Raw genomic sequence first — 21,068 nt, forward strand, 5'->3', positions numbered from 1 at the left:
GAGAGAGACCTGGGGTCCCAGCACCTGGCGCCACGGGGACAGAGTAGGGATACTCAACAGACTAATCGACTTGTTATTGCCCCCCAGCGTGCTGCCTCTGTCGGAAAATGCAGAGCCTGAGGCCGGAGCGAGTGCTCCCTGCTGCGGTTTCAGCTTTGAAGTGAAGCAACAGCCCCGGGGAGGAAACGTCCTTATCAGCTAATCGCAGAATCAATGCAAATTGCAAAATCATCGACATTTCACATCCCTAGTCCAGCAGGTAAACCCCCCTCCCTGCGCCCCAGAGAGGTTCCTTGGGGACGGGCCGCAGGCTGGCCTGAGTCCGGCTGCCCTGGGGGCTCAGGCTGAACTGAAACGCGCCCCATGCTGGTTGGAGGCCGGGCTGTGGTTTGTGTGGTCTCTAGCCCAGCGCGAGGGTTTCCTTAGCGGCCGACTCCCATCGGGTCTGGTCTTGTTCCCAACTGGGAGGGGCTGGAGGGAAAAGTCCCAGCTGGTGTCTCTGCTCTTGGGACCTCCCCCGGGGAGCTGGCTGGACGTGGCTGTCTCAGCCCCAGCTCCCCCCTGGGTGTTTCACCTGCTGGCCCCAGGATGTGGGAGCCAAATGCAGACACTGTGCCGGGGCCCAGCGGGGGGAGCTCGTGGTTCGTGTGAGCTCTGCGTAGAGCTGTGGGAGCCGGAGGCCTTCCAGGCTTTGCAGATGTGATCAGATCCAGCCACGTCCTGTGATCTCCCCCCACGGCTCCCTCCCCACAGAGATCCCCCCATATGAACGGCTTCTTGTTGCTGGCTGGGCCAGTCTGGGTGAGCTGCAGGCACCGTGAGGGGACTTGGGACAGGGGTCGGCTCTGCGCCGCTGCGTCCGCCCGAGTCATGGGTAAGAGATGGCTGCCCGAGACACGGCTGCCCTTTAGATCTCATTCCACCCACCCTTGTTCCCTGGATCTCCTTGCAGGGCAGTGGACACTTTGTGCGCTTCTCCCCACCCCCAGGCCTTTGATTGGCCTGGGGTCAGGGGAGCGGCAGGGCCTCCGGGGGTCGGATTAACCCGCTTGGCGGGCCACTGAGACCCATTTGCCCATCCCTGCTTTAGAAGTAAGGGAGCTGGTAATGGGCGGATAAAGGATCCCGCCCCCCCCCCCCAGCATCAGTACTGGGGTCCTAGGGCCTCCTTTCCTATCATGGATGTCGGGTGCGTGTTGCCTGCCCTGAGTAATCCAGGGAGGATTGTGGGGGGGGGATGGTTTACATTAGGTATATTAGTGCAGAACTCTGAGTATCAATTCATGTCCACTACAACGCAGAACTGCTGTTCCCCTCCCCCCCCCCCGGTTAAGAAACAAGGCAAAGGCTGGGGGCAGTGGGGGTGACAGGGGAGCCGAGGGAAAGGGAAGGAGCCTGAGTGTGAATGTCACAGGTTGTTGAGTGTGGGGGGTTGTTCGGGAGCCTCCCCCATGCAGACCCGGGCTGACCCCAGCCTCGCCCATCCAGTCAGGCATATCTGCCCCTGTCCACCACACCCCCTCCCCCCAGAGTACCAGCTCCCCCAGGAGCCTCAGGCCTGGGTAGTCCCTGGGGGCAGCCCCCCAGTCCCCCAGCCCTGCCCCCTCTGCCTAGGGTTGCCAGGTGGTTTCAACAAAAATACCAGATACGCTTGACATGACATCACAATCGACATTCCATCTTAGTTACAAAATACCAGACAGTTCTATTTTTTCATTTCTATTTTCTCAATTTGTTTCCTAAACAGAAAGCTCAAATACTGGACTGTCGGGTTCAAAACCGGACAGCTGGCAACCCTACCTCTGCCCTGAGCCTCCCCATGGACCCAAGCAATGCCTGGTAAATCCTCTACTTCTAAATATAATAATTACCAGCTAAAATAGCAGCTTACTCCTTTCTGTGTTTTGCTTTCCCCTGCTGAGCACGCTGCTTTAGCAACAGAGTCCGTAACATCATTTTTACCAAGCTTTTAGAATGGATTTGCTTGTGGTACCAATTCCACTCCTGCTAAGTGTTTAGGAGCAGACATTAGCAACCACTACTTCCCTTTACCATAACTTAGAAGAGAATAAAAATTAAACAGAAAAGAATTTTAGATGCAGGTCGATGCAAATAGTTTCAGGGTATTAATCTGTCAGGATGCATGGTTATGTTTGGGGGACAAAGGCCAAAACTGGTGGAAACCTGCTGGGATTGTTTGGTTTGGTTTATGCATAAAGGGCACCAGAGCCAAACACGGGATCCCAGCGCCCGACGCAGCAGGGCCAGAATCGGGATAGTTGATAGACTAGTTGACTAGTCGCTTCCCCCCACCTTGCTGCCTCTATCGGAAAGAGGCAGCAAGGGGGAAGGAATAGGAGGTGCTTCAAAGTGGCAGCACCATGTGGAGTCTGGGGTCAGATCCCGGGCTCCATGTGGCGCTGCTGCTTTGAAACACCGCGGGGAGCACGGGGCCAGCACAGGACTGCCTGAGTCCCCAGCTGGCCCTGTGCTCCCTGCTGTGCTTTCACCTTGGAAGTGTAGCAACAGCCCTGAGGCAGAAGCACCCTTAGCAGCTAATTGAATAATCAATGCAATTTGCATCAACTATTCGATGAGCAAAATCATCAACATTTCACACCCTTAGTCCAGTGGGGAAACCCCCTTCCTGCGCCCCAGCGAGGTTTCCTGGGGGATGGGCCCCAGGCTGGCCTGAGCCTGGGCCTGGGCCTGCCTGCCCTGGGGGCTCAGGCTGAACCGAAATGCAGCCCAGGCTGGTTGGAGGCCGGGCTGTGGTTTGTGTGGTCTCTAGCCCAGCATGAGGATTTCTTTAGCTGCCGACTCCCAGCGGGTCTGGTCTTGTTCCCAGCCAGGAGGGCCAGGGAGCAGAGACCCAGCTGGTGTCTCTGCTTCTGGGACCTGGCAGGACATGGCTGTCTCAGCCCCAACTCCCCACTGAGTGTTTCACCTGCTGGCCCCAGGATGTGGGAGCCAAATGCTGACACCATGCTGGGGCCCAGCGGGGGGAGCTTGTGGTTCCCATGAGCTCTGCGTAGAGCTGTGGGAGCCGGAGGCCTTCCAGGCTTTGCAGACGTGATCGGACCCAGCCACGTCCTGTGATCTCCCCCCACAGCTCCCTCCCCACAGAGATCCCCCCCATGTGAACAGCTTTTCTTGTTGCTGGCTGGGCCAGTCTGGGTGAGCTGCAGGCGTCGTGAGGGGACCTGGGACAGGGGTCGTCTCTGCATCGCTGCATCCGCCTGAGACACGGGTAAGGAATAGACAGAAACTCTCCGGCTGCCCATTAGATCTCATTCCATCCCCACATTGCTGTCCCCTGGATCTCCCCCTCCTGCTCTCCCCAGCTCCTCTTCTCATCCCCTCCAGATGGAGCTGGCCCATCCCATACTCAGAGTTTAGGGTGCTGCACAGACTCTGACCGACTTCACCGGGTATTGTACTGACCCTGACAGAGTTCGGGGTCCCGTTATACCAGGTGCTGCCCCAATCCACAGGGAGAGAGAGTCTGGCCACAGCCAACTCACACTCTAAACAGGCAAATGGTCAGAGGGGAAACTGAGGCACGGGGCCATGATGTGACATGCCCAAACCCCCTGAGCATTTTAGTGGCAGAGTCTGGGATGAAACCAGGAGTCCTGACTCCTGGTCTATACAGCAAAATAGACTCTAGAAATGTCCTTTCATTAAAAATAAAACTTTTGGCTTGTTCCTGCTCTCTTCTCCTTCTGGCGTTTTTCCGGGTGGCTTTTTTATCTTACCTTCCTCCTCCTTGGAACCTTTTTGTCATGGGAGGTTTCCATGTTGCGGGGAAGAAGGGCTCTGTGGGGATTTTGCCTTCTCCAGTAGCTCACCCGCATAAGCCTTAAACCCAAAATGTCTGCTTCAACATGCTCACCGGCGGGAGAACAATGGATTTAAAACATTTGAATATTAAAAAAAGATGAAAGGATAATTCGTTAATTTTTAACATTAATCCAACGTGGGGATTGCCAGCGCTGTGGGATGCTACCAGCAAGAAGAGTATTTGGGAATTTGGAGGAGATAGGGAGGTAGTGTATGTCTTTGTCTTTGCTCCCAGGTCACCATGTTGCCTAGAAATCCAATTTTTCAGCAAGAAGCAAATGTATTTTATTTTCAATAATGTATTTGGTTTAGTTAAAATCCCCGCTATTGTGTAGAAACGCAAAACACTGGGGCTGAGAACAGACACAACAAATCGGGTATCTTGGCAGGGCTCAGACAAAACGACAATTCTGCCCCTCTGCTCACCCTGGGGTTCTGTTCTTCTAAGGTCTTCCAGCCAATGGGGCCATTGGCCTGAGTTCAGCTCAGGATTTGGGAGATCATAAGCTCTGCATCTCTCTCTCTCTCTCTGTCTGTCTTCTCCTGGAGCCCTTTTCATTGCTCGTCCTTCCTTCCATCAGCACAACGTCCGCCCTGCCCCGTCCTCAGCCCTGAGGAGAAGCGGGGATACTATGACAGCCGCTCCTCCAAAAATAAAATACTGGACCCCCTTGCTGGTGCTCTGCAGCGTGGCCTTCCCCATCGGGGTGTTGTGGAACGGCTACGTCATATTCGTCACCAGTTGCCGTGTGGTGAGGACGGCCAGCGCCATGTGGTTCCTCAACCGGGCCGTGTCCGATTTGATCTTCATCCTCTGCCTGCCCCTCAGATTCAACTTCATCTTTTCTCTGCACGTAGACTGGGTCAGCAGGCTGAGCAGCACCATCACCTCCCTGCACATGTTCTCCAGCGCCTTCCTCCTCACGGCCATCAGCGTCCATCGCTGCGTCCTCACGGCACGGCCTGAGTGGGCCCAGAAATGCCGCACGGCCTCCCTGGCCTGCTGGGTGAGTCTGGGGATATGGGCCCTGTCAGCTGGGTTCAGCTTTCATTATGGTCACTTCTGGGAATCCCTTGTCCTACCTACCAGCACCACAATGAATTTCCCACTGTATGAAGGGAGAGTGGAGGCTGCTGTCACCATCCAATTCCTGGCCGGGTTTCTGATCCCATTAACCTTGATCTTGATCTCAATCTTCTACGTCGTTCACACTGCCACGCTGGGAAGGAACCGGCTGATCCAGGCCACCCCGCCCCTCAAAATCCTTCTGGGTTTGATCCCAGCCTTTTTCCTCTGCTGGCTGCCGTATCATGTCTTCTACTTCCTGCACCTCTCAGCTACGCACCCTCGGCCTGTTCTGGAAATAGGAAGCGCATCTGCTTGTGTCCTGACGTATGTCAACACCTGCCTCAATCCCATCTTCTACCTCACCATGGAGGAAGAGTTTCTGAGATACCTGGAATGCACACACAACCCCGACACCAGTGACCACACAGGGCTGGAGCCGGCTGACTAGGGGAATGGATTCTGTTGGTGGACATGGCACGGGGAAAGAATTCTGTTCACCGGCTGCTGTCAGCTCCTTTTCATCCCCCAATTTTATTTTTGCATGTAAAGTTTTGATCTTCTGCAGAGGAGTGTGAGGAGAATGAAGAACCCGCCTTAGTGTGAGAGAGACAGGAAGCGCAGTCTATGTAGCTTAACAAGGAAAATGTGAAGGGGTCGCTTGATCATAGTCTGTAAGTATCCAACCTGAGAACAAATAAAGGCTGAACCCCTCTGACCCGGCAACATCTGTCATCGGCATGATTTCAGTTAGCCACACGCCCACTTTTCTTGGGTTTGGCCAAGTTTCCTGCAGTCCCATCAAGTGTGCTGTGCTGTTAGTTAGCTAATACTTACCCCTAAACGTCCCCCAACAGCCCAGCAAGCAGGGGAAGTGTCGGTAATATTATTGGATAGTTCAGACAAGACTTGATCTGTTGAACAGCAGTATCCTGTTGCATTGTCCCTGCTCTCGCCTGGGAGGCTGTGAAGTTTTGCTGTGTGTGTTGCTGAAATAGAACGTGAGGTGGGTAACACAACCAGGCATTCAGGTAGGACAACAGGGGTTGGATGGGGTGCGTATCCCAGCTGGAGCAGACTCCCATGTAGCAGTATGGCTTTTCTGTAGCCACATTGGAAGGCCTGGGCTAGGCCTGAAGCAAAGCTGCCTTCTGCAGCCAGCTTGAAAAGCAGCAGCCATTAACTATAAGGCCTGGAGTCCCATTAGCCAGGTGGAAGAGGTGGATGAGGCCTTTTTTAAACAATTAACAAAACTATCCAAAGCCCAAGATTTGGTGGTGATGGGGGACTTCAACTATCCAGACATATGTTGGGAAACTAACACAGCGAGGCACAGGCTATCCAATAAGTTTCTGGACTGCATTGGAGACAACTTTCTGTTTCAGAAGGTTGAAAAAGCTACCAGAGGAGAAGCTGTTCTGGATTTGGTTTTAACAAATAGGGAGGAACTAGTTGAGAACTTGAAAGTGGAAGACAGTATAGGGGACAGTGATCACGAAATAATAGAGTTCATGATCTTAAGGAAAGGTAGAAGGGAGACCAGCACAATTGAGGTAATGGATTTCAGGAAGGCAGATTTTGATAAGCTCAGAGAACTTGTAGGTAAGGTCCCATGGGAAGCAAGACTGAAGGGAAAAACAACTGAGGAGAGTTGGAAGTATTTCAAAGGGACGTTGTTAAGGGCCCAAAAGCAAACAATTCCGCTGTGTAGGAAAGATAGAAAATATGGCAAAAGACCAGCTTGGCTTAACAAGGAGATCTTGCACGATCTCAAAATAAAAAAGGAGTCGTATAAAAAATGGAAACTAGGACAACTAACAAAGGATGAATATAGGCAAGCAACACGGGAATGCAGGGGCAAGATTAGAAAGGCAAAGGCACAAAATGAGATCAAACTAGCTACAGGCATAAAGGGAAACAAGAAGACCTTTTATAAATACATTAAAAGCAAGAGGAAGACCAAGGACAGGGTAGGCCCACTGCTTAGCGAGGAGGGAGAAGCAGTAACAGGAAACTTGGAAATGGCGGAGATGCTCAATGACTTCTTTGTTTCGGTCTTCACCAAGAAGTCTGGAGGTGTGCCTAACGCAGTGAATACAAGCAGAGAGAGGGTAAGTTTAGAAGATAGGATACACAAAGAACAAGTTAAAAATCACTTAGGAAAGTTAGATGTCAGCAAGTCACCAGGTCCTGATGAAATGCATCCCAGGATACTCAAGGAGCTGATAGAGGAGGTATCTGAGCCTTTAGCTATGATCTTTGAAAAATCATGGCAGACAGGGGAGATTCCAGAAGACTGGAAAAGGGCAAATATTGTGCCCATCTATAAAAAGGGGAATAAGAACAACCCAGGAAACTATAGACCAGTCAGTTTAACGTCTGTCCCAGGGAAGCTAATGGAGCAGGTAATTAAGGAAATCATATGCAAACACTTGGAAGGTAATAAAGTGATAGGGAATAGCCAGCATGGGTTTGTGAAGAACAAGTCATGCCAAACTAATCTGATAGCTTTCTTTGATAAGATAACGAGCCTTGTGGATAAGGGAGAAGCGGTGGATGTCATATACCTAGACTTTAGTAAGGCATTTGATACGGTCTCACATGATATTCTTATTGATAAACTAGGCAAATATAACTTAGATAGGGCCACGATAAGGTGGGTGCATAATTGGCTGGATAACCGTAGTCAGAGAGTTGTTGTTAACGGTTCTAAATCCTGCTGGAAAGGGATAACAAGTGGAGTTCCTCAAGGGTCTGTTTTGGGACCCGTACTGTTCAATATCTTCATCAATGATGTAGATATTGGGATAGAGAGTACGCTTATTAAGTTTGCAGATGATACCAAACTGGGTGGGGTTGCGACTTCTTTGGAGGATAGGGACATAATTCAAAATGACCTTAGCAAGTTAGAGAAATGGTCAGAGGTAAACAGGATGAGGTTTAATAAAGAGAAATGCAAAGTGCTCCACTTAGGAAGGAACAATCAGTTCCATACATACAAGATGGGAAGCGACTGTCTAGGAAGGAGCATGGCGGAAAGGGATCTAGGGGTCATAGTGGACCACAAGTTGAATATGAGTCAACAGTGTGATGCTGTTGCAAAAAAAGCAAATATGATTCTAGGTTGTATCAACAGGTGTGTTGTAAGCAAAACTCGTGAAGTCATTCTGCCGCTCTACTCTGCACTAGTTAGGCCTCAGCTGGAGTACTGTGTCCAGTTCTGGGCGCCACATTTCAAGAAAGATGTGGAGAAATTGGAAAGGGTACAGAGAAGAGCGACAAGAATGATTAAAGGTCTAGAGAACATGACCTATGAAGCCAGGCTTCATGAACTGGGCTTGTTTAGTTTGGAAAAAAGAAGATTAAGGGGGGACATGATAGCGGTTTTCAAATATCTAAAAGGGTGTCACAAGGAGGAAGGAGAAAATTTGTTCCTCTTGGTTTCTGAGGACAGGACAAGGAGTAATGGGCTTAAAGTGCAGCAGGAGAGGTTTAGATTGGACATTAGGAAAAAATTCCTAACTGTCAGGGTGGTCAAATATTGGAATAAGTTGCCAAGGGAGGTGGTGGAATCTCCCTCTCTGGAGATATTTAAGAACAGGTTAGATAGACATCTGTCAGGTATGGTGTAGATGGAGCTTGGTCCTGCCTTGAGGGCGGGGGGCTGGACTCGATGACCTCTCGAGGTCCCTTCCAGTCCTATTATTCTATGATTCTATGATTCTATGATAATCACAGTTCCATCTAAATTGTATTACAAAGTGTCACACCAGGCTGGGAGGAGGGGCCTTTGCCCGGATAGCTCCCCATTGTCACCAGATAAAGAAACAAATCTCAAGATGGGTAAAGAAATGTGTGCGTAACACCGTTCTGTCTGGCAAGAAAATTAATTTTGCTAGGTGTAAATCAATTAAGGTGGTGAGGTATGATTGGTTAGGTAAGTTTGTTATGATTGGTTAGTAAAATGATACTAAAATAATTGGTTAAGGTCTAGCTAAGCAAGACTCAGGTTTCATTACATAAACTGGGGTCCAATAAGGAGGAGAAGAAGATCATCAGGAGTAACAGAAAGAAGAAAAGTGATAGAAATGTAGCCGTGTTAGTCTGGTGTAGCTGAAACAAAAGACAGGACTATGTAGCACTATAAAGACTAACAAGATGGTTTATCAGGTGATGAGCTTTTGTGGGCCAGACCCACTTCCTCAGATCAAATAGTGGAAGAAAATAGTCACAACCATATATACCAAAGGATAGAATTAAAAAAAATGAACACATATGAAAAGGACAAATCACATTTCAGAACAGAAGAGGGATGGGGAGGGGAGGTAAATATCTGTGAGCTAATGATATTAGAGGTGATAATTGGGGAAGCTATCTTTGTAATGGGTAAGATAATTAGAGTCTTTGTTCAAACCTAATTGTAGAGTGTCTAATTTGAGCATGAATGACAGTTCAGAGCATTCTCTTTCAAGTGTATTCTTAAAAGGCCTTTGAAGCAGGATGCAGGTAATTAAGTCCTTGAGAGAATGTCCTTTCTGGTTGAAATGGCAAGAAACTGTTTTTTTTTGAAAGAAGAAAAGGCTGGAAGAGGACCAGGAGGAGGGAGAAGACTTGGAAAAGAAGAACTCACCTCCGAGACACAGCCTAAGACCAGAGAGATTGATATTGCCTGGCCAACAGGGGAAGTCTGCCTGTCTTTATCAGGATTGGTGAGCATGACACTGTGTGCTTAGCATGTGCATTCTGCTTGCTTGGGGATTGTCAATAAAGCGAGGATAAGGACATAACTGTGTGAGGCTGTTTCAAGTGGCTAAAAATCATGCCAACCCTGAGCCCTAGGAACTGGGTAAAGGGGTGTGTTCCTCCAGTGTGGAAGGGATAGAGGAATTTGTGCGGGTAACACCCAGCCTGTTGGCTGAGGATCTGCCCCCGGCTGGTCCTGTCTGTCGGGGGGATGTGGCTCAGTTCAAATCCAACTTCGTTTGCAGCCCCCAGCCTGCGAGTTCCCTTTTGTTTCTCGGGTGCCAGCCGGGACCCCCGCGCTGGGTGCTTCCCATCCCAGCCTGGGTCTAGCTGCAGCTTATCACCCTGTTTGCTAATCACCCTCCCCCACCTCCGCTCTGGTTGCAGGGCTTGGGAAACCCCAGCTCGGCTCCCAGAGAGGGGCAGGCACTCTCTCTATTGGCAGAGGGACAGGCTGGGAACTGAGCTGCCCCTGGCCTGGTTCTGAGCAAGGCAGCAGGGGACAGCTCTTGGGGGGTAGGGAGCAGGGAATTGGCTGGATCCCCCTGTTGTGAGCTCTGGCCTGGCTGCGGGAGGGGGGGGATGACTGATGGCTCTGAGCTGGGCAAGCCTGGGGATGATGGTACAAGTGCAGGGCCTGGCAGTGGGGTGCCTGTTACAGCCCCATGTCCAACAGATCAAAAGATTCATGTGCCCGCCGCCTGGGGAGGCCTCTCACTGGGTGTCATAACCTGGGGAGCTGACCAGCACCCAGTGACTAAGGGGTTAACTAATGTCTCCTGTATCTAGCCAGGCATTGAGTGGTCAGCCAATAACAATACAGGTAGGAATTTCAAACTGGAAGAGAGGATTTTTTTCTCTCTCTCTCTCTTCTGTGTTTGAGAGGCTGAGGAATTTCTTCCAACACTGAGGGAGATGGGAGACACGTCTCTCTCCAAGAATGGACTTCTTACAATATGTAAATAGAGAAAAGTTTAGCTAGTCCAGCAGGATTTGTTGTTTTCCTTGTTTGGGAATTTGGAACGAATGTCTGAGCTGGAAACTGCATTTTTCTTTGTAACTAAGTTTTAGCCCTGGAGGTTTCTCTGACTATACATATCAATTGGTGTCTCTTTCCATCTAGCCACTTAATTATGCTTGGAACTGTAGTTTTGTTTTGTTTTTAAATCCCCGCTGCTTCGAACCCCGTGCAGCGCGGCTACACGGGGCTCGAACTAGGTAGTTCGGACTAGGTTCCTATTCCGAACTGCCGTTACTCCTCGTGAAATGAGGTGTACCGGTAGTTCGGAATAGGCACCCTAGTCCGAACTACCTAGTTCGAGCCCCGTGTAGCCGCGCGGCACGGGGTTCGAAGCAGCGGGGATTTAAAAATGGCGGCTCCCCGCTTATGCAAATGAAGCCCGGGAAATTCAAATCCCAGGCTTCATTTGCAAGTGCGGTATGCCTACATTACCCTGCTAGTTCGAACTAGGAGGGTAGTGTAGACATACCCTATGTGTCTAACCCCATAGACGCCTTTATCTATTCCCATACAAACACTCTATCTCTATGCACCTCCTTGTCTATCTATCGATCACCAAACAACCCCCATCTATCTATCTGTGTATCATCATTCCCCGTCTATCTTCTTATCTATGCTCACCAGTCACTGATTCAGTGATATCCACTTTCTCCAGGTCTCTTGTGACAGCTACTGAACTTCAGCACAGATTGTGGGAGAACGACAAAGCAAATCAGCCAGATCCCCGCTCGGCCAATGGGCCGTAGCTCCAATGGAGTCACTGGGGCTGATCCCAGCTGGGTCAATGGGCCTTAGCTCCAATGGAGTCAGTGGGACAGATCCCAGCTGGGTCAATGGGCCGTAGCTCTATTGGGGTCAATGGGGAGATTCCAGCTGGGTCAATGGGACGTTGCTCCAATAGAGTCAATAGGACAGATCCCAGCTGCAGCAAGCTGACGTTGCCCTATTTCAATCTGGGGTCCATGCCCATGGCACAGGCTGGCTGGAATACTTTGTGGGGTCCTGATTCAGGGTGGACGGGCACTGACAGGAGGGCGGAGCTAGGAGCCACCTCTCCCCACGACAGCCCCCTGGGGGTGATAAATGCTCTGGCCAGGGGTCCTGGAGAAATGGGGGGGGGGGGGGGGGACACAGCGGCTTGCCAGTCTGGCTCCTGAGCAAGTACCAAGGTCAGACTGAGCAGGGCAACTCCCAGACCCGACTCCATGGCCAGCCTCCTTGATGGGCGGAGCAAGAAAAGCACCTGACCTGGTTCTGTGGTCAACGTGCCTAGTGGGCGGACCAGGGCAGGAGCTGATCTGGGACTGAGGGCAGAGTGGGCCTGGATGGTCCATGACCTTCTCCAGCTTTGGCCCTGGCATGTCCCAGACACCAGTCCGACAGGTGGGTTCAAGAGGCGTCCTAGCCCGACACCCACTGGAGAGCCCGTGGCACTGGGCACGTAGAAGAGGGAGGGGCAGCTCAGGAAGTGGTGTGGACAACCCATCCTGCACTAGCATCGGAAACGGGCTGTTGCAACAGGCAGAAGCAGCAGAAGCTCCTGGCGATCTGCCCAGGCGTTACAAAACTCCTGAGCTGGGTCATTCTTCCTTCTCTGCTGCAAGTCCCCAGCCCTTCGCACCCTTCTCTAAACTGTGCTGGGCACCCCACAACCCTCCTAGTGCCGGGGGTAGAGGCAAAGCTCATAGCGCTGCCCTGTTCTAACCACTAGACTCTCCTCCCCTCCCTGAGCCAGGGATAAAACTCAAGAGACCTGCTTCCCAGCCCTATCCTGCTCTAACCACTCGACCCTGCTCCTCTCCCACAACTGGGTGATAGGACCGAGGAGTCTTGGCTCCCAGCACTGTTCTAAGAGCTAGGCCTGCCAACGTTGCTTCCCTTTGATTTCATGACCCCCCTCGTGCAGCTGACTGCAGTGGGCACAGGGGCCAAGGGAACCCCAGGGGAGGAGGGGTGGTGAGCTGGGGTGGGGGAACCCCAGGGAAATCGCAGCCTGGAGCCACCTCCCGAGGCCTCTGCCAACCCCTCCTCAGCCAGGAGTCTATGAGCCGGGAGCCGGTGGGACTGGAGAGCCGCCAAGCACAGTCGGCATGTTGGGTTCTGGGCTCCCCGATGGACGTGTGACGATGAGTCAGCCTGGCAACACCCCCTTTAGTGGCTCCATTTCCATCTCACCCACCCCCTTTGTGGGGCCTTTCCCTCCCCCAGCCTGGTTCCTCCTGCCCCTCCCCACCTGCCTCCGGGCTTGTCCAGCCAGGCCAAGGTATTTTGCAGCCCTGAGGCCCGTCAGAGCCGGGGGGTGGTGGCCAAAAGCAACTCCCGGAACTGCCCGAGGCTGCTCTGAGTTTGCCAGGCCTCGGGTGGCTCATGGGACCTGGGGGGTTTCCAGCAGCGAGGCGACGGGCGAGCGTCGCGGCAGGAGATGGAAGTGGTGTTTTATCGCCCGGCCGCCACTTCCTCGCCCTTCGGCTCCGGGTTTGCCCTGTTGGGTCTCCTAGAAAACAGCCTCGGACTTGGAGCAGCAGCGCGGGCCGGCTCGGGGTGATCTCTGGTAGCCGCAAAAAGGGCCACGGCTCCCGTCCAGGCCTCTCTGCCCCCAAAGGTATGGGGGGGAAGCCAAGGCCTGACTCCGAACTTTACCCCGCACAGGCCATTCACTTGTCTCCCCCCTCCCTCCGGAGGCGTTAGTCACAGGGCGTTGGCTGGGCTCATGAGCTCTGCGCTGGAGCATTTCGGGTGCATGGTCCCGCTTTGGGGCACCTTTGTTATAAATTAACACAGTGGCCTCCTACCTGAACCACTAGACCCCACTCCCCCGCAGAACTGGGTCAGGAGTCCTGTCTGCCCACACCTACCCTGCTGTAAGCCTCACTCCCCTCCCAGACAGGACAAAGAACCCAGGAGTCCAGGCGCCAGCTCCTCCCACCGCTCTGACCACTAGACCCCACTCCCTGCCAGAGATGGAGAGAGGACCCAGCTGCTCTGTCCCACCCTAGGGTGGGTGTCAGGGTTACGTCATTTTTCTGCGGCTCTCTGTCCGGCCGGAGGCTCAGTGTTCTTCCCCTCTTGGTCACTTCCTCTCATGTCTTTGTGGTGGCACCATCCCAGCCTCCCACAGCGCTGAGCACCACCGACCCGGACGAGCAGGCGGGGCTGGCTGCAGGGAGAGACTCAGCCAGGTAGCCCCCCCGACGCAGAAGGAGCCCCCCCAAACATCGGGGCCATCCAGAGGTGCGAGAGGGGGACCAGGACGCCCGGGCTCCATCCCTCCCCAGGGGAGGTGTGGGGGACCTGGGGGTTAGAGAGGGGGTTGGGGCAGGACTCCTGTGTTCTATCGAACTTTGGGTGGGGGGCTGGAGCTAGGCATTGTGGGTTTTCTCTGGGTTCAGTCCAATGGATTGAAGAAGGGGGGAAGAGGGGAGCCAGGACTCCTGGGTTCTATCCCTGCTGTGGGAGGCAGGGAGAAAAGAATGAATGTATGGAGCCCTGACACTGGCACTGGGGTGGGACGGGACTGCTGGGTCCTCTCTCCATCTCTGGCAGGAGAGCGGGGTCTAGTGGTTAGTGCAGGGTGCGTGGAGCCAAGATTCCCAGGTTTTCTCCCGAGTTCTGGCAGGGAAGTGGGCTTAGGGCGTGGGAGGGGCGGGAGCGAGGACTGCTGGGTTCTCTTCCAGACTCTGGGGTGGGATTCTCAGGTCTGGAGGAGGGACCTGCCCCCTCACAACCAGCGTAACCGGAGCCCCCAGCCGTGGCAGGGAGGGGAAGTGGCTCTGGGACGTTAAGTCTGTTCGTGCTCCTCCCTTGTGTAACAACTGCCCTGGTTGGACATCGCAGGGCTTGGGACCCCTCCCGGAACCTCTCAGCCTGTCGGTGAGCTCCAGGCCTCGGCCCTGCAAGAGCCCCCGGGGCAGCCCCAGCTCTCCCCACAGCCAGCCCTTTGGGGGAGGGGTCGTGGGCTTATCGTGGGAAGATCCGTTCCCACGGCGATGCTGCCTCTATGCAGGAACGTGCCAGATTTATGGGCTTGGCCTGCTGGGCTGTACCCGCCACTGGGTCCCAGAGCCCTCCCTGGCGTAAAGCCCTGGGCCCCGCTCCCCTCCCAGAACCCAGGAGTCCTGGCCCCCTGCCCTCCCCACCTTCCCCCGCCCCTCCCAGAACCAATAACAGAACCCAGGCGGCCAAACCCCCCGGCCCGCTCCCGACCCATGGGAGGGTCTTTGCTGAACAATCATTGAAACCCCACTGAAATAAAAAGGCTCAGAGGGGTCGCCCTGTCAGTCTGGAACTGTAAAAACAAAGAGCAGTCCTGGGGCACCTTGGAGACAAAACATAAATTTATCTATCTGTTTGTCAGCAAAACCCATTTCCTCAGAAGAGCTGCAGAGTGGTAAGAGGAACCTAGAATTTACCACAGAAAAAGAAGGGGAAAAGTACCTGTCAGTAGGCTAATGAGGCTATTTGAGTGGGCTGGAAGTGTCCCCTAGTTAGTTTTTGAGGTAAAAGTGTAATGTTCAAGGCAGGGCAGGCTGGCTGTGTAATGCAACATCCAGTTCACATCTTTGATCAAGCCGAGGGAAACTGTCAGATTTGCAGATGAAGGTCAATTCCGCGCTCTCTGTCTGCGATTGGCTGGTGAAATGCCTTTGTAGAAGGATGGCTGCTTGTCAATCCAGGCCTGAGTGTCTGGGCGGGTTAAAATGCTCCTCCATATCCCCACTGAAATAGTCATAAACAATCCACTGAGTGTGGTGCAACACACAACCACGCACAGGGAACCCGCATTTTGATCTTGCATCTGAATTTGTTAGTGGCTGGTGTTTCCCTCCCTTCCCCTGCCCTGCCACTGGCGTTTGCCAGGTTTTGAGTAGCATGAAGTGAATTTGTTAGTGGCTGGTGTTCCCATCCCATCCCCTGCTCTTGCCCCCGCCCACAGACACCTGACAGGGTTTTGAGTACCACGAGGTGAATATTTCAATCAAATTGGAGTGGGAGAGGGTTCTATGAAAAATGAAAAATTGGCGACACTAAAACATTTCACAAATCTGGGCCAGTTTCACAAAATTGTTGGCATCAGACGGACTGGGCCGGGTCTGGGCACAGCTGAGGGCATCCGCTGGGCGAATTGCTCAAAACTCAGGGCTCCTTACAGCCCCAGACTGGAGACCTTCCAAACAGGCCACAAACCATTCACTCCAAGCGCTCCAGCTGCCTATCTGGCCAGTCTGAAGCCTCACGAGCAAAACCCCTCTGACCCCCAAGCTCTCCCTTTGCTCCAATCAGCCCCGGGCCTGCACACAGGTGAGGGGTTATCGAACCCAATTTCACCTACCCCGAACGGGTTCTTCCAGTCCCAAGAAACCAGCCACTGTTCCCAGGTCAATTTACATTCTGGAACTTACCCACAAAATCACACTGAACTAATGCTTTAGAATATAAAATTGAAAGGTTCATTACTAAAAGAAAGAAAAGCAGGAGAGTGAGGTTTTTAGAGGATAATACATGACATGCAACAAATCACCCAGTTCTCGATACAGGATCTTAGAGGAGACTTATAAACTGCCATCTTAAAAGTCTCTGGTGGACATCCTGGGTACGTCTACACTGCATGGCTCCGTCGACGGAGCCATGTAGATTACCTTTGTAGACTTATGAAAATGAAGCAGCGATTTAAATAATCGCCGCTTCATTTAAATTAAAGTGGCTACCCCGCTGTGCTGATTAGCACAGCGCTGTAGTCTGAACGCTCCACAGTGGACATCAAAGGCATTTGTCGACCTCCCCGTTATGCCTCGTGGGCTGAGGTTTACCAGGGAGATTGACTAATGCCTTTGATGTCGACTGCAGAGCGTCCAGACTACAGCACTGTGCCGACAAACAGCTGATCAGCTCAGCGCGGCAGCCATTTTAATTTAAATGAAGCGACGATTATTTAAATAGCCGCTTCATTTTTCTATGTCTACAAAGGTAATCTACATGGCTCCGTCGACGGACATGCCCCCTGGCACTTATATACCTCCCCTGGCATCTTCCTGGCCAGACCAGGTCACTGCAGGTCACATGGTCCATTGACTTATCCTTGTGTCCCAAGAAAGCAAGCATTATTCTGGCCGCATGCAGGGATCCAGACATTCATCAGGTATGTATTAGCACCGAGAGATTCATTGTCCCTGGAGCCTTGCTAATTAGCACAGTCACTGGCTGAACATTCCTTGCCCATGGCTCTGCCTCAGACAGGGAACATTCCTGCATCCACACAGAGTACCTAATGATAACTCCACACACAGACATTAGACAAGTACATGAATAGCACCCACTGAATCAGTAGAACAGAAGTTTTCATGTGACACCTCACTTGGCCCCCTTTGTACAGACTTTTGGGGCAAACACCCCCCATTGGTGCAACAGTGAGCATTAGAATCCAATAATGTGACCCAGACAATTCCCCGCCCCCTGACACACACCTTCCCAAAAAACAAATTTCCTCCCCACATTGAAAGGCTTCCATTGGACATGTTTGGAAACAAAATGCGTTCATTCGAAATGACTTCTCATTTGTGAAGATCAAGTTTTAAATTATTTAAACCCGTTAAAATTGCTCAAGATGCAAACAAGATGGTTCCATTTGGGTTGAAGGAAATGGTTCCCCAAACTGATTTTTCCTGACTTTTTCAGCTACTGAAAATTGTGAAAAATCTTGCATTGTGGTTCAATCTGAATCCATTTTATTCCCCCGGGAGTTCAGAATCACTAGCGACCAGAAAAGCCCATTATTGGAAGGTCGGCTAATCATAAAACCTCACCCACTTATTCCTGTTGGATGCAAAGCACATCTTTGGGAAACACCCCCCATCTTGATTATGAACATGCCAGTGATGGAGAATCCTTTTGAGCTCTTAGGAAGTTATTCCCACGGTGAATTCCCACAGCATTAAACATTTGCCTGTTATTTATCTTTGGGCCTTGCTAAACTTTGTTTGCTGGACCAAAGAACCCAAGATCAAATATTTGTTCTCCATGTAGATACCTGTGCACTGGGATCAAATCATCCCTTCAACTGCTCTTTGTTATGCCAGAGAGCTGCATTTCCTGGAATCTCTCACAAGGCAGGGGTTCCAATATCTGAATAATTCCCATGATGCTTCTCTGAGTCCTCTCCAATTTATCACCATGCCTCAGTTGGGAGACGTTGACCTAACCTAGTGACTGGGAAAACAGTAAGTTAGTTTACCAGGTAGGCGCCAGGAGCCTCTCTTGAGCCCCTTTATCGTCTTAGTTCAAGTGTCTCGCCGAGTGTAAATGCGGGCAATAGGCCATGGGAGTCCTTGTAAGGACTGATGTTCCCGCCCAGGCACTGGCTGGTTGGGAGGCTGCCCAGGGAGATGTCTAATGGAGGGGTTGTGTTGGTGTGTTCCAGGTGGAGAAAGGTCTAACAGAGAGAACAGGAGACACTCCCATGGCTGTGAAGGGCACCTCCCTCCCCACAACTTCCTGGAGTGATTACTCCAGTGCTTATTCTGGAGAATATGAGGAAAACTATGAAGATGATGCTCAGCAGAAAGTGCTGCTCAAGAGCATGCATGTGCTCTCCATGGTGATCTACTCCATCGCCTTCGTGCTGGGAGTGACGGGCAACGGGCTGGTCATCTTCATCACTGGTTTCCGGATGAAGAGAACCGTCAGCACCATCTGGTTCCTCAACCTGGCTGTGGCTGACTTCATCTTCACCTTCTTCCTCCCCCTCAGTGTGGCCTACATTGCCATGGGCTTCCACTGGCCCTTCGGGCTGGCCCTGTGCAAGATCAACACAGCCATGGCCTTCCTCAACCTCTACGCTAGTGTCTACCTTCTCATGGTCATCAGCATAGACCGTTGCATCTCCGTCACGCTCCCAGTGTGGGCCCAGAACTACCGCACGCCTCGCCTGGCTTTATTGGTAGCTTTGGCTGTGTGGGTCCTGGCCTTGGTTTTGTGTTCTCCGTATCTCTACTTCCGCTACACGGATCACTCCCCGAATAACAAGGACATCATCCACTGCTACTATAATTTCAACACGGCCCCAGAAGGGGCTCCCAAGGAGGAGATCCACAGAATTATCAACATCAACCACCGGGCGATGGCCATCAGCCGCTTTATCTTGGGCTTCCTCATCCCCTTTGCTGTCATCGTCTGCTGCTACGGTGCCATCTTGGTCCGCCTAAGGAGGGGCCACAAGATCCGGTCTAATAAGCCCTTCAAGGTCATCGCCATTGTGATCATATCTTTCTTCCTCTGCTGGTTCCCCTACCATGTCTTCTCCTTCCTGGAGTTACACCATACCCAGAGCCTGCACACTGCCCTCATCATCGGCTTCCCCTTGGCAACCAGCCTGGCCTTCATCAACAGCTGCCTCAACCCCATCCTCTATGTATTCATGGGTCACGAGTTCAAGGAAAAGCTGCGCCGGTCCCTCTTCTCCGCCTTCGAAAGAGCCTTCAACGAGGATGCCACCAACACCACGACCAACACAAAGGACAAGTCCACCATGGAGATGGAATCCCTGGCTACCTAGATGCAGTGCATCTTCTGAGAACTGGGAACCGCAGCTGGGGTCAGCCCGAACCTCTTCCCATCATCAACAGTGCAAAATGGATCCTAAGGACTCCGCCCTCCCATGAACGTAATCCCCACTCAGCTCTGCTTGTTCTGATATGCCCTCGCTGGAGATGGTCTAAGCCCGTGGTCACCAACCTGTCGATCATGATCCACTGGTCGATCGGGAGGGCTCGACCATTCAACTGTGAGGCGTGCGAGGCCACCCCCCAGTTTCCCCCACCTCCAAGGAGCCCCACTACCTACCTCCAAAAATGGAGGTTGTGCTGGCTTTCCACAGGGTGGAGGGAAGTCCGTTAGCTGCACGCCACTTCCAGGGTTTCTGGAAGTGCGCTGCCTACTCCCCTCCTCCAGGTCTGTGGTGCCCTGGGAGGAGGTAGGAGTCCCGGAGGAAGGTGCATGCTGAGGTTTGCGGGGGGGAGGGTGTGGAGGCGCACACCAGGTCTCCGCTCCTCTGTGGGGCAGAAGGTAGGAGTCCCGGGGGGAAGCATGCACCGGGGAGGTTTGAGGAGTCCCAGGAGGAGGCTCTTGCTGGAGCTCCCCCCCCCCCGGAGGGGGCACATGCTGAGGATATTTCCTGCCCCAGCCAACACCCTGCCCCCTGTTCCCACTGGCACTCTACTCCCCCTGGCATCCTGGCCCCTGCCCTTGCTGGCACCCTGTCCCCATCCCAGCACCCCGTCCCTTGCCTCCACTGACACCCTGTCCTCTGCCCCAGGACCTTGCCCTGGAACCCACTGGCACCCTGCCTCAGCACCCTGTCCCCTGCCTTGGCACCCTACCCAGTACCCTGTCCTGGTACCCCCTGGCATCCTTCCCCAGCACCATGTCCCCTGCTCCCACCAGCACAGTTGGGGCCACATTAGTGAGGCTTGTGGGGGTTTTGGAGGAGTTTTTATTTTGCATCTCACTTGTGTGGCCCCAACTGACTTTTCTGTGGGTCAGTGACCATTGACTCAAAACAGGTTCTCCACCCTTCTTGGAAATAAAGACAATGCAGAAACGTTGTGTGTTTTACACAGTATTTTATTTAAAAATGAAGCCTGGCCAACAAACCCCAAATTGGGGCCAAGCCCCCATCTGCCCACAGCATCATAACACTTTGCACTCCCCCTTCCCCCAGACCCTCAATCTGAACCTATCATACACTGGAACCCCCTGTCCTAAGCACCTCACATACCCTAACCCAAATTCCTGCACCCTCATATCCATAAGCCTGTGGCTTGCTTAGTACCTAACCCTAAATCTGACCCCAACACTGCCTGGCCTGAAGCCCCCTCTCCGATGCAGCATCCCCTTCTCCACCTCTTCTTGCATCCAAATTTCCTTCCAGAGCTTGCACCTCTCACCCCTTCCCACATCCAAATCCCGCATTCCCACCCTAGAGCCTACACATCCTGCCTCAACCCAGCGAGGTTATGGCTAGACATAAGAACATAAAAACATAAGAACGGCCGTACTGGGTCAGACCAAAGGTCCATCTAGCCCAGTATCCTGTCTGCCGACAGTGGCCAGCACCAGGTGCCCCAGAGAGGGTGGACCGAAGACAATGATCAAGCAATTTGTCTCCTGCCATCTCTCTCCAGCCTCTGACAAACAGAGGCCGAGGACACCATTTTATCCCCTGGCTAATAGCCTTTTATGGACCTAACCTCCATGAAATTATCTAGCTTCTCTTTAAACTCTATTATAGTCCTAGCCTTCACAGCCTCCTCTGGCAAGGAGTTCCACAGGTTGACTACACGCTGTAGACTGAAGGGCTGTGTCTCGATTGGCAAGTTTTTCCACAAAACCATCTGCTTTTGT

The 21,068-nt window shown here is 52.5% G+C and overlaps 2 protein-coding genes across 5 annotated transcripts; both read left to right on the forward strand.

Moving 5' to 3' along the window:
* Window positions 1-3,867: 3,867 nt before the first annotated feature.
* Window positions 3,868-5,476, forward strand: LOC142819653 (chemerin-like receptor 1). Its single transcript, XM_075908071.1, has one exon. The coding sequence runs from the start codon at window positions 4,476-4,478 to the stop codon at window positions 5,358-5,360; it is 885 nt and encodes a 294-aa protein (XP_075764186.1). The 5' UTR covers window positions 3,868-4,475; the 3' UTR covers window positions 5,361-5,476.
* Window positions 5,477-13,616: 8,140 nt separating this feature from the next.
* On the forward strand, window positions 13,617-20,794 carry LOC102452448 (chemerin-like receptor 1). Of its 4 annotated transcripts, none has more exons than XM_075907674.1 (2): window positions 13,617-13,852; window positions 18,088-20,794. In XM_075907674.1, exon 2 carries the CDS (start codon window positions 18,127-18,129, stop codon window positions 19,219-19,221), a length of 1,095 nt encoding a protein of 364 aa, XP_075763789.1. In that variant the 5' UTR covers window positions 13,617-13,852; window positions 18,088-18,126; the 3' UTR covers window positions 19,222-20,794. The 4 variants fall into 4 exon arrangements, with proteins under 4 accessions (XP_075763789.1, XP_075763788.1, XP_006113754.2 ...); XM_075907673.1 differs by having other exon boundaries at window positions 13,618-13,904; window positions 18,088-20,792; XM_006113692.4 differs by lacking the exon at window positions 13,617-13,852 and adding an exon at window positions 16,681-16,809.
* The last annotated feature ends 274 nt before the right edge of the window (window positions 20,795-21,068 follow it).

This window comes from Pelodiscus sinensis, chromosome 24 (assembly GCF_049634645.1).
Source record: "Pelodiscus sinensis isolate JC-2024 chromosome 24, ASM4963464v1, whole genome shotgun sequence".
Lineage (NCBI taxonomy): Eukaryota > Metazoa > Chordata > Testudines > Trionychidae > Pelodiscus > Pelodiscus sinensis.

What these genes read in the sequence shown, in the direction of transcription:
- LOC142819653 (XM_075908071.1), top strand. Translation starts at nt 4,476, where the DNA reads ATGACAGCCGCTCCTCCAAAAATAAAATACTGGACCCCCTTGCTGGTG.
- LOC102452448 (XM_075907674.1), top strand. Translation starts at nt 18,127, where the DNA reads ATGGCTGTGAAGGGCACCTCCCTCCCCACAACTTCCTGGAGTGATTAC.